Below are 16409 nucleotides of genomic sequence, written 5' to 3' on the forward strand. Positions count from 1 at the left end.
CCAATTCTATATACAGCTCTTTATAACCTAAACTTTGATGCAGTATGTCATTATATCATCTGTAACATGACAAACGCTTATATCAGGACTACTGAACTAGTGAAAGAACTAAACCCTTTAAACATTAACTTTTTAAGTCCATGTGTAAAGAATTGTCCATGTGTAATGTGACGATTGAACACTTTTTTTCTTTTTGCACTAACTGTATTGTAACAAATATAGAAGCACCACAAACTAAAAAATAACCGGAAAAAAAAAAAAAAAAAAAAAAAAGCAAGCAAGTAAAAAGACCTTGTGGTCAGATGGGATCTAAAGAGCAGGAGTTGGAATAGGACACGGATAAAGACGTAAAGCTAAACAGGAATGACAGAAGAAAAGGGGAGGAGCTAAAAAAAAAAAAAAAAAAGTCAGATGAGCAGAGTGGCTGGTAGAACTAAAGCTGTTGGGACGCTGTGGAAGCCCACCCCACCCACCTTAAGGGGCAGGGGAAGGGTAAAGGATGCCATGGGCGGTCAGCTGGTTGTCACAGGGATGTGAAACAGTCAGAAGTTATGGAACTGCACTTCAAAAGGGCAAATGCGTAGGGAACAGCATGGGCCAATGTGGATGATTAGTGCCAGCAGAGGCTTACAGACTGCCCTGAGCACCAATGGAGAACAAACCAGCAGAGTGTGACAGCTGCTGGCACATGCTCACTCGTACATGCACGCGCGCACACACGCGTGTAAGAGTGCATTTTACGGTTCTTGGTGTCGGTGTACCATGTGGTTAGCAGTGCACATCATGGGAAAACAACAAAATGATCCAGGCCTTCAAGAAAGCCACAATCATACAACATGGCAAATTGTACCCAGAGAGAGGCAGACAGAGACAGAGAGGCACGCGTGCGCAAGCGAGTCTCCATCAGAAGTGGATCTGTGCTAAACCAGTGGAGTGATTAAAGAAGAGTAAGGACTGTGTTCCTTTGTGAGCCTTGTGTGTGAGAAAAGATATCTGCTCTCATTTTAACAGCACATTTGGAAGTTAGTCACTATAGAAACAATGCAACCTCTCTTACTAATTTTCCTATTACTAGCATGAAACATGACATCTCCACACATGCATGTTCTCGCACACACACACATTCTCACACAGCTCTCAAGTTACTATGTGAATCTCCTTTCATAATGTACCCATCACACACACCTCATGCTGCCACACTCCCACCTTAGACACCCACCCTGCACACACAAACGCGCGTGTGCGCGCACACACACACACACAAATGCTTCCAATCTGCAGTTTCTCCCACATTCACCAGCTTTCTCCCAACACTGCCTCTCTCTTACCCAACACCAGTTCTCACACGCCCTCTCTCCTGCCTCTGCCCCGCCCTGCCCTGCTCCATGCCTCCTTACCATATAGTTGGGGGTGATGGACTGTATTCGTAGTTCTGCCAGCGCCCAGATGCCATTGGTCAGTTTGATGGACTGGTACAGCAGATCTTGGGCGTCCACTGTCCGCTTGGCTACTGTGAACACGTTACTGCCCTGCAGTTTGGTACTGGCAGCATCTACATCAGGAGAAACAAACACACACACAGAAGAGGATTTTAACTATGATGCAGATCACCACTGCCATACAACTATAGACATGAACGTGTGTGTGTGTGTGCGCGCGCGTGTGTGAGACCCCTATATGGACTGGAGCAGTTTATCAGGGGGGCGTGTTTAATAATTTATTTGCATGTCCCTTCAGTGATAAAACTCTCACATCCAGACTGAAATATAATTACCACAGTAGGCATGGGTTTATAGTGGAAACCCAGAAGTTTGTGTGATAATTATTTGTATTTAACAATAGATATGTTAAGTGTACATAATCCACAGCTGGAATATAATAATTAAACTGTTTACAGTATTAATTTATCGGCATTTTGCAAATATTTAATAAACTGCCTTGACACAATTAGTCATTATTTACAGAAAACTAAAAGCTAACATTGTGCCTGTGTAAATGCTTGACTTCCATAGCTGCCATTATAACTGCCCTTCAACTAACCAGCGGGGGCTCGTCTGATTCATTTGGTCTACTTTCAGACCCTGTAAACCATTGACAGGGTTGCGTAGTGACAGTACATGTAACAGCGTTACAGTACAGGTTCACACAAACAGGTAACTGCATTTCATTACGGTTAAAGGCAGGTAACTAAGTTAAATGATACATTATACATATATGGCAGTCGTCATTAGGATGACATCACAACTTAACGAGGGTCAATTACTCCACGTGTCTATTTTTTTGCTTTTATAACGATTCTAATTAAGTGAACGGTTCCCACGACAACTGTTACACAGCAACGGCATTGAATGTAGTTTGTAGTTATTTAAAAGGTTAACATATGCACTGCACTCCTGTCCTGAGAGTATTTTGCATCTTCATTCCCTTCCTGTTGGTGCCTGGAAACATATATCTGTTCATGAGACTGCACAGATTGAACACAGGTGTATGTGGGAGTTAGGGGGCCATACTGCCTGGTACTATAGGGAACTAGTGTTCCAAAACGCTTCAGCAGTTAATGGGTTGATACGTCCTCAAAATAATTATGGAAAGTAATCAGATTACCTTAATATAGTAAACCTTTGGTTTAGGTTATATATACACACATTTGTAATAGGAAAGAGGGAAAAAAAAAACCCCCAAAACAAACAAACAAAAACGCAAAAACAGAAGTTGTCACAGAGTAGCACTTATAAAATTACTCTGGGACACCATGTAAATTGAATTCCATCCGAATAGGACTTATGGCTGATTTCAAACATGTTTAAGTTTTTAAGTTTAAGGTAAACTCTAGCATGAAAAAATCATCCCTGCTGTTGTGGGGTGAATGGAAAAAGTGTGAAAAATCCACCCTGCTCCATTAGTGACTTCAAACAGAGGCAAGTCCACACAGACCGTCAGTGGGTCACCCCATCAGAGTGTAACCAGGGGCAGATCAAAACATCCGCGCACTGATATAATGGCCTGAGTGTCAGGTGATTTCACATCACAGAGGAAATACAACACAAGGACCCATTACAGCAATAAATACAGCCCTGAATGGGGTAGGGCTGTGAGATGAATATGCTTCCTGTTTATTTCAAATGAACATGTGGCAAGGGTTAGGACATGGTGTCGGCATGGAAACGGCCTGCTAAGTGTCTGCCTACTCTTCTTCATTCATTTTTCTGCCACCTCCATTTTTCTTATTAAGCCACACATCCATCCACCCTCTTATCTGCCATCCGCCCATCCATCCATCCAGCCACATTTCCACATATCTTCTCACCTGAATTGAGGTGAAAGTCTTTGATCTGATACTGAGTCTCGTTCTCACTGGGAATGTCCTTCCAGGTGGCCAAGAACACCTGCCGATCTGGTCAGGCAGAGACAGACAGACAGACAGACATAGAGGGAGGGAAATTTTTTTTTTTAAAAATCAGAATTTGCCTGCTTTCTACTACCAAAAAAGGTCCCTACATTTCTAGACACATTTAAAAGGCCAACTTTAAAGACGCATTTTAAAGAACTACAAAGCCAATAAGCTAACCCTGAAGAGTGCCCTTAGTCAGCTGGTTTTGAGCCTCATTAACCCAGTAACAACTACTAAAACAGACCAGAACCCAACCACATAAAACAGTTCATAAAACATTTGCGACTAGGAAACTGCAACACTGGGACCTCAAAACTAAAACTTAAAGGAAATTAGAGTGTCATCACCTAAACTAAGAACATGAATTGGCATAGTATCTCCTTACTGTCAGAGCTACAAAGCCGAGACAGACCCCAACAAAGTACAGGCTGAGTGAGATTAGTCTAGACCTCGCTGCCCAAAGACAGACAATAGAAAAACCTGGTGCGCACAGGCGCACACAGTCTTCTTTGCCAAATATTTTGTTATAATATTATGTCAATAATTTTGTGAAACTGAACTTCTAGTACTTTGGCATTATACTTTGCACAGGGATTCCATAAAGCCATCTTGACTTGAGAGTGAAAAAGAGAATATGTCTGTATTTAAAAGACTGAGTCAGTTTCTACAGAGGCCAAATTATAGCTATTTGGTACAATTACAGGAGGGGGCCACACACACCCTCACTCACAAAATAACTACAGGAAAATTATGATCTCTAAGCATGATTACTATTTTGCTAGTATAAATTTATTGGTTAAGAATGGTCAAACTTATCATTTATACATGAGCTAAAGTAACTTATTTTGGTCGTTTTTTCCATCTGGCTTTCATACAAAGTGATGGAAGTGACAGCTGTTATTCTCTGAAACACAGAAAATGCAAACAAACCAGGACCCAGGTTCCTAATGTTCGTTTACAGCACCACATTAACACTACACACACACACACACACACACACACACACACACACACACACACTCACCCATCTTCCCATCCTCCACAAACAGCAAGCTGATGGGGTACTGGCAGCTGAAGTAAAACACATCAATGTTATTCTTCACAGCCACCTAAGAGGGGACATGAGATAGAGGAGAGGGGAAGAGAGAGAGAGAAAGAAACAGATTGGAAGAATCAGGTAAATGTGACTGAATAACTTTTTTTTTGTAGATTTATTAAGTAGCAGACATGGGGGGGGGCTGAGTGAACTGTGGGTGTGTTCATACACGATAACTGGAAGGCTTGTGTGACAAAATGGGCTGACCAACTCTGGCTGTTCTAAACTGGTACCAGTCCTACCAGAGTGGCCCTAAATATTAAATTTATGGCAACTTCACAGTGGTGGGGCTTGAACCAGCAACCTTCCAATTACAAGTCAAGTACCTTAAATCACAAGCTATGGCCCCTGTGGTAATATTATTATATCAATATTACGCTGCACATCCCAGCACCTCGCCTCGTCTTGTGGGGTCCCTCAGTGATTGATCCTGGGACCAGCTTTATTTTAGCGTCAACTTGTCTGGTCTACTGCGAGGCTCACTAGCCTGCAGAGAGTACAAAACGCTGCAGTGAGAAATATGCACACAAACGAGGGAGTGTGCTTTACCTGTTCTCAGAAACCTGCACTGGCTACCTCTGCCTGTCTTGATTTGGTTTAAAATACTCTCAAAGACCTTCAAAGGCCTCCATGGTACCACCCCACTGTACCTCACTGAAATTATTAGGTATGTTTCACCCATAAGAGCCCTCACATTTACCAACAGTACCTTACTAGTTCTGCACGGCGGCTGTCTAGAGAGGCCCAGCAGCCCGTTTCTATTCTGGCCGTCCGTTTTTGAATTCCCCTCTTATTAACCTGAGGGCTTTTAAGAATCTAGATACTTTTCAAATGAGGGCTAAGATCCATCTGTTCAGATTAGCTTCTAATTAACCTGCGACTTCTTCAAATTCTGTAGCTGTATTTTACTCTTCATTTTTATTTATACACACACACACAATATATATAATATGTGTGTGTGTGTAATATATATATATATATATATATATATATATATATATATATATATATATATATATATATATATATACACACACCCCCACACACACCCCCACACACCCCCCCACACACCCCTGTTGTATATATACACAACCCTTATATAACCCTGTTTTGTTTTTTTCGTCAGTTTGGACAGAGCACTCCGTCACTCTGCGAGTTATACCGTATATGTCTATGTACATGACAAATAAACCAAAAAGAAACATTTCTGCATAAAGAGCATTGGTAGGCTCCAGAGTGTTATTTGCATACAGAGCGCTGATAGGCTGAGGACGTACAGAAATTCTAATAAGAATTCTTATAAGTCTAATAAGAATTGTTCTGAGGGTGTGAATGTACAACAGGCATGTAGTCTGTAGGGTGATATGGTGATTATGGAAGTTCTAGGAAAATGTCAGGTAATACCATGGCTCACGTGTGTATTGAACCGTAGACAGAAACATGCAGTGTACCGTTTCATCACCGTTTCAACACAAGCACAAAGACACACACACACACACACACAGGCAAATGCAAGCACAATCACCCACACACAGACACGTGCACAATTCACGCCTTTAATCTTCTCTTCCTTTGACTCATGCCTTTTCTCTCTCACGTTTTTTGTTCTCTTCCCTCCTTTCTCTGTTGGCTTTGTTTCCGTGTGTGTAGTCTGTTTCCACAGGCTGAGCACTGAACATGAATGCAAGAACACTGAACAGCACTAAACATGAGTGCGTGAAGTTCAGAGCATGTTCAGAGAGAGGCAGACAATCACAACATGGGTAAAGTTTTTTTTTAAAACTCGACTACAACTTGTTCCTGATTTCAGTCTCTGTTGCATGCAGTAACTTTCTATGTGCTCCAGTAAACCCAAAGGACAATAACTTAGGAGTTATTATGGGGGAGGGGGAGAACTTCATACTGACTCAGTATGTATAACTATAAATGATCCTCTCATTTGGTAGCTAATGCTGCATTACACAGTCAGATCCAAGAACTCCAAACATTCCCTGATTCAGTGTGCACCTCTTTAGAAGTGCTAAAATGATTCAGTTCAGAGTGAAGCGTCTGTGGTAACAGCTACACGCGTTTGTTTTCCACACTGCTCTCGTGGTGTAGTTCTGTCAGGCGAGTTCATATCGAGCGCTGCAAGTTATGTAGCTTTTGTAAAGGTTGCAGAGCGGAGAGTGTAGCATCGATCTGGACACACAGGAGGAAGGGCAACAAGCCAAACTCGCACAACCGAGCTGGAGGGGCTCGTTCTGAATAATTCATACGGGAAGGCAGCCAAAGATCACACACAGCACTAAGTGCACCCCCCGCCCCAAACACACGGCACCAACCGCACAACCCCCCCCCCCCCAACACACGGCACCAACCGCACCGCCTCTGTCTCAGCAGTACACAGGACTGAATTTCAACTCCCCCGGAATAAGCATTTAGAAACTCTCTCCTCAACACATCCCCTAAAGGGAGTCTGATTACATTTGTAAAATAAACAATACCCAGGAACATCAAAGAAAAGGTGAAATTAAGGCACTAAAAACATTCATATGCAAGAACAACAATAAAACTTCAGCTGAGTAACCAGTGAAAATGTTAAAGTTTGTGATACTCATATGATGTGCACTCCTAAATCATCTCTGCAGAGTATGAGCTGTTGGCTACATAACCTATATTCCAACACATGAAAAGACAGAGCTTTATGAAGGCCATAATCTTCTCCATTAGCCGACAAGCAACTCCCTGAGGGTAAACAGCATAATGGACCATATCGGGCTAGACAGCTGTACAACTCCAGCCAATCAGAGGCTCTCCACATGCAACTCTTCAAATTGGAGCTTCACTGGTGTGATGAGGGTAATGAGGTGGAGGACATGCAGAGTGACTGTAGCTTTACTGTTGGGGTGGATCAATGGAGGAGAGTGGGGGAGAGTGCAAGAGAGTGAGAGACAGAGAATGAAAGAACAAGATGAAGCCAGATAGTCAGGATGAGAGAGATACACCGAGGGCAGAGGGGAGGGGTGTGCCAGGGGTTAGGGAGATGGTAATCCTGAGATGAGGTTAGTGAGTTTCCAATACAAAATCTCATTTAGCGGTCATGCAGCCTGGTATATCACACCCACACACATTACTTTTTTTTGGGGGGGGGGGGGAGAGAGAGAGAGAGAGAGAGAGAGAGAGAGAGAGAGAGAGAGAGAGAGAGATACAGCCTCAAAAATACAGGCTCCTAACAGCAGCACTCGGGAGAAATCTTCCATAGGAACATTACGCATTTACTGCAGTGCAGCACTCTGCTGTCATGATGGGGTTTAAGCACCGCTGTGGGAGCAAGAAGACTGAGGAAGGTTACCTGTAGGTTGTTGAGAGGTTCCATCTTCATAATAGGACCATTGGTGTTAAGGGGCAGGCTCACATCAATGGTCTGATTCTGAGCAAGAGGAGTGAGGACCTGCAGAGGGCCAGCAGGGGCAAGCCCAAAACTACACACACACAGACACACACACACACACACACAGACACACACGAGGATGAAAGGAAAGAAAAAAAAAAAGAGATCAGAATTTAGTGAACGTTCATATCCACTAAAGACAAAAATCCATAAGCAGTCCAAGCGATTTCATCTAGATGGGCACTAATGAGGACACTAAAGACAGTGGACAAGGCTACTCAGAATCAACGCTGTGTCCCTCACCAAGCCCCGCCTCAAATGCTACGTCCCTCGCTCACCAAGCCCCGCCTCAAATGCTACGTCCCTCCCTCACCAAGCCCCGCCTCAAATGCTACGTCCCTCCCTCACCAAACCCCGCCTCAAATGCTACGTCCCTCCCTCACCAAACCCCGCCTCAAATGCTACGTCCCTCCCTCACCAAACCCCGCCTCAATGCTACGTCCCTCCCTCACCAAACCCCGCCTCAATGCTACGTCCCTCCCTCACCAAACCCCACCTCAATGCTACGTCCCTCCCTCACCAAACCCCATCTCCGCTACATCACACACCCTGTCTCAACACTGCATCCCTCACCAAACCCTGCCTTGCTTTTAGCGGACATTTATGGCATTTAGCTGATGCTGATTACTAGTCTAGTACCTTAACCACTGAGCTACCACTGAGCTGTTGCCTTCCTCACCAAACCCTGCATCACTTGCCAAACATCATCTAAGGATGATGAAACACCATGTCTTTTCACAAGTGTCTAAAAATGCTCAGATTTAGCTAGGCTGGGCCACAGAGCCACAGACAAGGTGTTCTGAAATGTCTCATCTCAAACAAAAACACAACCGATCGATGGACTGGGGCATGGCCAACGCTTCACTAGGATGCACGTTTGCACTTCCTCGCACTGACAGACCACTACAACAGAGTGATGAGGCTCGATTATGATCCCTCATCACAAACTGGGGTGTGAGAGAGAAACATCACATGATCATTCAGCTGGAGGAAGTTACAGCCTGACAGCAAGAGTAAGAAACTCAGCCTTAGTTCAGCCGTTAAGAGTATAATGTGTATGTGGCTTTTCAATACATGATTACTAACATCAGGCTAATGCATCATAAAACTCTAAAATGAAGTGTAATATAATGACTCAGTATCTGCTGAGGAAAGGACACCCTGAACTGTAGATTTCAGATCTCACTGCTCCCACACACACACACACACACACACACACACACACACACACACACACACACGACTGATGGAATTCCTGAGCTCCACAGGTGTGCACTTCCATTGTAAAAACTCAAATATGGCAGTCCATGTTTACAGGTGCAGTGTAGTGTTGTATGGGGAACTGTGTCGCAGGCACTCTCACCTGTTGCGGTTGAACTGAATGGCGAAGTCGGTCATGATGCTCATGGCATTGTTGGTGAGGGATAGGTCCATGTGGATGCCACCACCTCTCCTGGCAAACGTTCCAGAGATCTCCAATCCTTTAGCTTTCATCGCTGGTAACCACACCTGAAAACACACACAGAGTTACTGAGAGAAACTCATCTCTCATGGAAAAAGAGAAAAGTCTGCATAACTATAGTATAAAGCTGCCATAATCTGCCAGACTGAAGGAGTCCACTCTCTCTCATCAACCCCCCACATTCTCCAGGCAAACCTTCCTCCAAAATCCTGCCTTCCACACACACACACACACACACACACACACACACACACACACACACACACACACACACACACACACACACACACACACACACACACACACACACACACACACACACACACACCTCTTAGCCTACCCACTGCGCTGTGTGCACATCTAAGATACAAGAAGTTTCCTGACTGGCAGTATTAACCAGAGCTGCCCAAACCCCCACCTAACTCATCTGACCCCAACCCCGATCCAATACACCTGGCTCGAACATTCACATACACGTCTGGTCCAGATAATAATGTTGGTGGAGAGTTTAAGACACACCCACGCCAACTTTCCCTGAGCTCTGACAGATGAGGTGGTCATGGCTGTATCAGCGTTGAGCAGCCCTACAGCGTGGCGAGGATAAAAACTCACTGCTTTGGGCGGGACGTAGGATCCGGTTGCCATGCCTACGCCTCCACCAAGATCAAAGAGGTCGCCCAAACCACCTCCCATGGCAGGGGTACCGCCAAGACCTGCAGGCATACCCCCTGTGCCACCGGCCAGACCCACGGCAATCTGTGGACAAAGGGAGACGAAATTAAACACATTCATCAGCCTTTTAACAGCTACAGGATTGAGACCGCAGGCGGCAGACGGGTACCAGTGAAACCACGTCCCACAGGCATGGAAAACTTCTCGCTTTTATAGGTCATTATTTTACTCAAGCCCTTTGACTGGTCTCCCCACCACATCTGAGTGAAATGGGAAATGAAAAAGAAAAGTGCACACTTAATTCATGTAATTAGGTTTGAATTCCTCCCCAGTAGCTGGCTGAAGAAGACACACACACCTCGTTAACCCTGACATCACCCATGTGTGTGTTAGAAGCCCAACCCACAACTCACCGCAGGGCTTCCTCCGATGTCTCCACTGAGCTGGAGGGGCACAGAGAGAGACACAGGGGTTAGAGAGTGCACGCAGTGGGGCAGATGATGGGCAATGTGGGGTATCGGAACGGACAGGACATATGAATGAAGCAGTGACATGGTGGCCTTTAAAAGAGCAAGAATTACGCGCCGACACGCTCACTGTGGCTCCCTTGATGTACCCAATGACAAGGACAAATTAACACCAAAACAGCACACCTAGTAAGGTGTTCTTCCCACACTGAACCTCAAAATTTGGGTCCAACACTGCATCATCTGATAAAACGACATCAACAAGTCATTTACAAGTAAATGCTCTACTCAGAGGGCATTACCTTGACGTGAAACACTATGACCGTGCACAGGGAAGAGGGATTCTCTCTAAAAACACACCCAAACAGCAAAACACTGATCTGAGATAAGTTCCTCACTCACAGTCTAAAGGACAAGGTCAGGACTATGCGTGGGGATCTGCTTTTAGGTCAGCTAGATCCATTAATTGGCGCAGAGTGCAGGAAACGGGCCTTTTCTTCCCTATATTTGTAGGATAACTAGGTAGACACCACCTCTGTCCTGTAGGGGGAGCATGACTCATGAGGGCAGGATATGAGCGAGTGATGCAGAAGAGTGATGGCGTGGAGTGAGGAGAAACATGCAGAATCCAAAAAAATAAACACAGAACAGTCATGTGACCAACATGCCCACAAGCTGATTAAATGCTTGATATGAAATGCAAGCTCTGCGATCACAAACACACCTGTCTGGGGTACCACATTTTCCTGAACATGCATGATCTCTATCTCCACTGAAATCTGTTTTTTTGTTTGTTTGTTTTTTTCTCTGTGTATGTGTACGCACACATATCTGCGCCAAACAGACATTATTCCCTGTAAGGAATACTCACTACAAGAGTGAGCATGAATATTTCAGGTCTGTGCTAAATAGCACTGGCAATCACACAGGCAGAAAACCAAACGCTATAGCTGGATGAGAGTCGGTAGTGGTGCTGAGCCTGTATGGGCCCTCGGAGTGCCTCCTTCTAATGTACCCTAGCTGCTACACCTCGCCCCCTGCTGGCGTAATGGAGTGGTATAGGGTGGAGCCAATGGCACTTGCTGCCTGTTAATTACCGTTTCAGATTCATCTCCCATCTGCACGTGAAGCAGATATATAAATAAATAAATAAAATAAATAGAATTAAGAAAAGGAGACAAGAGTGAAAGAAGAGAGTGAAGTCAAACAGGAGACATACGTTCGCTCAGGTAAGCCCAGCCCTGCACCAGCTGTCCAAGACGAACAGAGACTCGGGGCTGGAAGTGTCCAGCTTCACTGTGTTTACAAGCACGGCTGAGCCAAAACGGCTTCCTTAGGATTAGCCACGTAAGACTTTAAAAGGCTTCCAAGTCAGCTGAGTATTTTGAAGCAAAACATATCCATGATCAACACTCAGGAGATAAACAGGAAATTCTGCTCTCACTTTCCTGTGAAATGTCGAGGTTACTGGGATTTTGAAACAACCCTCTCCGTCATCTCCCTCAAAGCCATTTTTCTAGTTTCTGTTGATCCTTTGAGGTGCCACCACTTTAGATGACGCTGTGAGTATGGAGTTACGTACTGGGAACCAGAGGGGCGGTGTAGACCTACCAGGCTGTCCAGACCCCCTCCTAAGAGGTCTACCCCCATCTGCATCGAGGCAGGAACCACGGGCACACTAGCAGAGGGCGGAGCCAGGTCCAGGTTCAGGAGGTCACCTAGGAGATCACCCTGAGATGGAATGACAGCGGGCGGAGCATCAGAGACACCTCCCACCGACTGGCCAGCATCTGGGCTTTCAGCACTCTCACCGCTGATGAACAGAGATTGATCAAGAGAGAAATAACAGAGTAAAAATGGCAAGTTTTAGGTTAGACTAGTCATTCTTCTTATTGAATAAATTACAGAAAAAAAAATATTTAGGCAGAACAGCCTTTTTTGAAGTTCAACGTGTGGAATTCTGCTCATCAGATCATTATTACATTCTTATGGAGGTGTGTCAGGTGTGTTAGAGCATGCAAACACACACCTGTGCAGTGAGCAGGAACTGATGAGAACTAAGACTGAGAACCACTGCTCACTCTTAAAGCATGCATCTGCATGCATGCGCACGTGCACGCATGTATGCGTGCACGTGCGTGTGAGACACACACTCACGAGGCCGTGCGGGCAGGCAGGCGTTTGTGCTGGACCCCACGGCTACCCTCCACAAAGGCATTGGGTGGTTTGTGGTAGACGGAGGCAAGCGAGCCGATGTGGCAGATCAGCTCCTCCAGCAGGGTGGGCTCGATCAGGTCCGTCTCCTCCGAGATCAGCGGCTTCTCCGCCAGCACCACCTCCTTAGCTGCCACTGGGTCAGTGGAGAGCAGACGCCAGTAGATGTAGCCGCGGTCCCGCAGATCTGGGTTGTCGGAGTCCTAGAATGTAAACAAGTGTGTAATTTGGCCCAGCCCTGTGAAAGCTCAAAGGAGGTGGACAAGGAGCTGGACCTCTAGCGCAGCACTCTGCCTGATTAGAGACTGAGCCGGGCAGCATAGTAGTAGAGGGCGAGCCACACGCAAGGTAAGAGCACATCAGCTCCCAGGGCCCTGACCGCGGCTCCAGAACCACGGGGAGGGTTTCACCCTGACAGAAGTCTGGCAGCCAGACAAGCCTCTGGCTTTAATATTGCCAGGGAGGACTGAGACAAGGACTGATTATCAAAAGGATACACATGGTGCATGTTCATGGCTATCACCAACATGTAAACGCCACAGTATAAGGTAAGAGTTAGGTCTGCTACTGTGGTGCGTGATACAGGAATCCTGCTTGTACATGACTGACTGAGCAACTGAATGGTCCAAGAAGAAATGTGCAACTGTCTCTGATGTATGCATGTGTGTGTGTGTGTGTGTGTGTGTGTTCTCCCACCTGTGTGGCCAGGCTGAGCACCTGCTGAACAAGCTCCTGGGTCTCAGTAGGTTTCTTCAAGAACAGCTTGACTATGGCCGTCAGCAGCTGTAGCTGCACCTGTAGGAAACGGGTGAGTGCAGGTGAGCGCTAAAACAGAGCCTTTTTACCTCAGTTTTACACAGTATTTCAACCTTCTCACACACACACACACACACACACACACACACACACACACACACACACACACACACACACACACACACACACACACACACACACACACACACACACACACACACACACACACACACACACACACACACACTGCAGTGTTTATGAGAGAAAGGGGGAGTGCGGAATCTGGAGAGGCTCCTCCTACTGTAGACCAGACTGATTATGTGCGATCATAATTGCAAACCAACTGCGATTTCTCTCCTTTGCTCTTCGGGTGACTAATGTAATCAGCTTAAACGCGCATGTCCTTGAACGCCTGCTGCATGTGGGTCACGCCTGCGCAATTGCAGTGTGGAGCTGTGGGTGCTGTACAGATGATCATGTAAATGTGTGTGTGTATGCAATACTGGTGTATTCTGTGTGTGTTTATGTAGTACCTGTGTATTCTGCTGTGTTGTCCTTTAGGGGTGTGGGTGTGTGTGTGTTCTCATTGTGTGTGCATGTGCTATACCTGTGTGTATACCTACATGTTGTAAATGTGTGTGTGTGTGTGTTTCAGACACCTGTGTGCTCTCATCATGGAAACCCTCCAGGAAGCTCTCTAGAAGTTCGTCAGCATTGTCGATCCTCTCTGCGTACTCGCCCACGATCCAGATCATGGCTGCACGGGCCTCTGGCTCATCCAGAGAGTCCAGGTTCTCACACAAGGTGGCGATCACGCTCTCATACCTAGAGACACACACACGCGCAAACAAAACACTCTTTAGCAGGGTTCACGTGTGTTGCCCAAGCTAGTATTTTCTTTCCTGCATGAAACTGGCCAGTCTGCAGAGCCTCGGGGCACAGGAAGATAAGTGAAGATGAGAAGTTAAGTAATGAAGAGAACAAAAACTCCCTGCTGCTCCTACAACTGATAACTGCTAATCCACACCAGCAGGGGGTGCTTCATGGCAAGCGCAAGTCTCCATGTTAAAAAAAACAACAACAAAAACAAAAACACAAGACAATCCTCAGAACACACGGTCCAGCGCACAGACCACTGACCATGAAAGGCCCTGGAATTAATCACTCTGAAACACAGAAAGCTGGAGGGTCAGCTGTCTGATTCCATACAGTACGACACGGTTAGAGGTGTGTACGTTACGACATGGTTAGAGGTGTGAGCGGTATAACAAAACAGAAAGGCAAAAGTATCCTAAATACACAAATTCACCCTGTACGATTCATCATGTAGTGTAGCTGTCCCAGCCTGTGCCTGAGTCTGTTAGGGCCCTGTGCAGCTGTCCCACCCCCGACCCGACTATGTACACACAGGGGGAACGTACTTGTTCGGGTATTTGCGGAAAATGTCCTTGATGACCACAATGGCTTCCTGTACCACATAGTTGACCTTTGTCTGAATGAGATCCAACAGAGTGCTGACACAGCGCTCGGCTGATTGCTGGGGGACACAAACAGACAGACAGACAGACAGAGTGAGAGAGAGAGAGAGAGAATATTAAAGGCAGAAGAGGAAGATAATTGAATATAAACCTTTTTCATCCTTCTTCCATCTCTTTTATGCAGCTCATGAGTCAATATCTAATTCTCCTGAATATTGAGTAGTATTGATCACTGCAGTATTGATCACTGCAGAGAAATCAGTGATTCAAACATATATTTTAAACACATCACTCATTTCTCCTCCAGTATGGACCAAATAACTAGAGTTGTGCTGTCATTTATTACATCCATTCTGTCCCTGGTGCACATTTGGAATCAAGAGTAATACTTTAATTGCCAACTGACACATAATTGATGAATTAATCAAATGGTGTCTAATTATTTGCCATTTGTCAGTGTGAGGGGTGAAGCCCAGTTGCTTGATTACCAATTATCAAGCTCAATTAAGCCTCTTCTACATCATGAGAGAAATTAGTTAATTCATGCATGAGTAACAGGAGTTTTCACAGCCACCGTATTGTAATTAAATCCTGTCCTTCACATGAACTGATAAACACTAACTCACCTCCACTTTGATGGCACAGCGGCCAATAGCACGGACGGCCTTGCGGACGAAATCCACATCCACCTCAGTGGCATACTCCTTCAGCTCAGCCAGCACCTGGACAAACACGACACGACACCACTATAGCCACCCCCAAAAATCACCACACTTTCAGAGACAACCACCACAATGGGATTATTATATACAGGGCTCATTTACATAAAGTAGCCTTCTGTGAAATCTGTACTGCAAAGGCCAATATCGCAATAATGTCTGATACAGCGAGCAGTCCCAGTTCACAGGCGCTCCTGTGGGGCCTAGGTACTACAGAGCCATAGTGACTCAGCTTGTACGGGGCCTTCTGATTGGCTGACTGAGTCAGACTAAATTAGCACAGTGGCAACTCTAAAGCCTGCAGTGCTGAGCTGTCTGAGGAGGTGATGTGGCAACATCCCTGAGTTCAACCTGGCACAGCTAGAGACGCTCTAATGAAAATCTGAAACGCTGTGCGTTGTGCTGTGTGTGTGTGTGTGTGTGTGTGTGTGTGTGTGTGTGTGTGTGTGTGTGTGTGTGTGTCACCTGGGCGATGTTGGCTTGGGAAGCCAGACGGATCATGATGTCCAGTTTTTCCAGCTTGACGTAAATGGGGTCATTATACTTCACAAAAAAAACCTTCATCTCATGCTTCAGGATCTCAGGCCTGGACATGCCAACATGAAGGACAGACAAAGAAACTGTCAGTTAGGGAATTAAAAAATGGATGTTTCCATTCCAACATCTGAAGCTACTGCAAATACTCTTTTTTTTGTTGCCAAGATATATAACTTAAGCAACA

General features: G+C 45.5%; 1 protein-coding gene across 4 annotated transcripts in view; it reads right to left on the bottom strand.

The window, feature by feature from the left end:
* The window catches only part of ap1b1 (adaptor related protein complex 1 subunit beta 1), a 30068-nt gene that overhangs the window by 2801 nt on the left and 10858 nt on the right, over positions 1-16409 (bottom strand). For 2 of the 4 annotated variants that reach the window (XM_035529802.2, XM_035529803.2), the window contains exons 8-22: positions 16154-16274; positions 15596-15691; positions 14913-15028; positions 14151-14316; positions 13432-13530; positions 12679-12938; positions 12133-12334; positions 11619-11639; positions 10468-10497; positions 9995-10138; positions 9284-9429; positions 7822-7951; positions 4416-4500; positions 3308-3394; positions 1398-1552 (exon numbers count right to left, since the gene is read on the bottom strand). In XM_035529802.2, coding sequence (XP_035385695.1) covers positions 1398-1552; positions 3308-3394; positions 4416-4500; positions 7822-7951; positions 9284-9429; positions 9995-10138; positions 10468-10497; positions 11619-11639; positions 12133-12334; positions 12679-12938; positions 13432-13530; positions 14151-14316; positions 14913-15028; positions 15596-15691; positions 16154-16274 — 1858 coding nt within the window. Of the gene's footprint in view, positions 1-1397; positions 1553-3307; positions 3395-4415; positions 4501-4813; positions 4975-7821; positions 7952-9283; positions 9430-9994; positions 10139-10467; positions 10498-11618; positions 11640-12132; positions 12335-12678; positions 12939-13431; positions 13531-14150; positions 14317-14912; positions 15029-15595; positions 15692-16153; positions 16275-16409 lie in introns of those variants that run through there. The other 2 variants (XM_035529804.2, XR_014123980.1) reach the window with 2 other exon arrangements.

This window comes from Electrophorus electricus, chromosome 5, assembly GCF_041902795.1.
Source record: "Electrophorus electricus isolate QZ-2024a chromosome 5, ASM4190279v1, whole genome shotgun sequence".
NCBI classification, from domain to species: Eukaryota; Metazoa; Chordata; class Actinopteri; order Gymnotiformes; family Gymnotidae; genus Electrophorus; species Electrophorus electricus.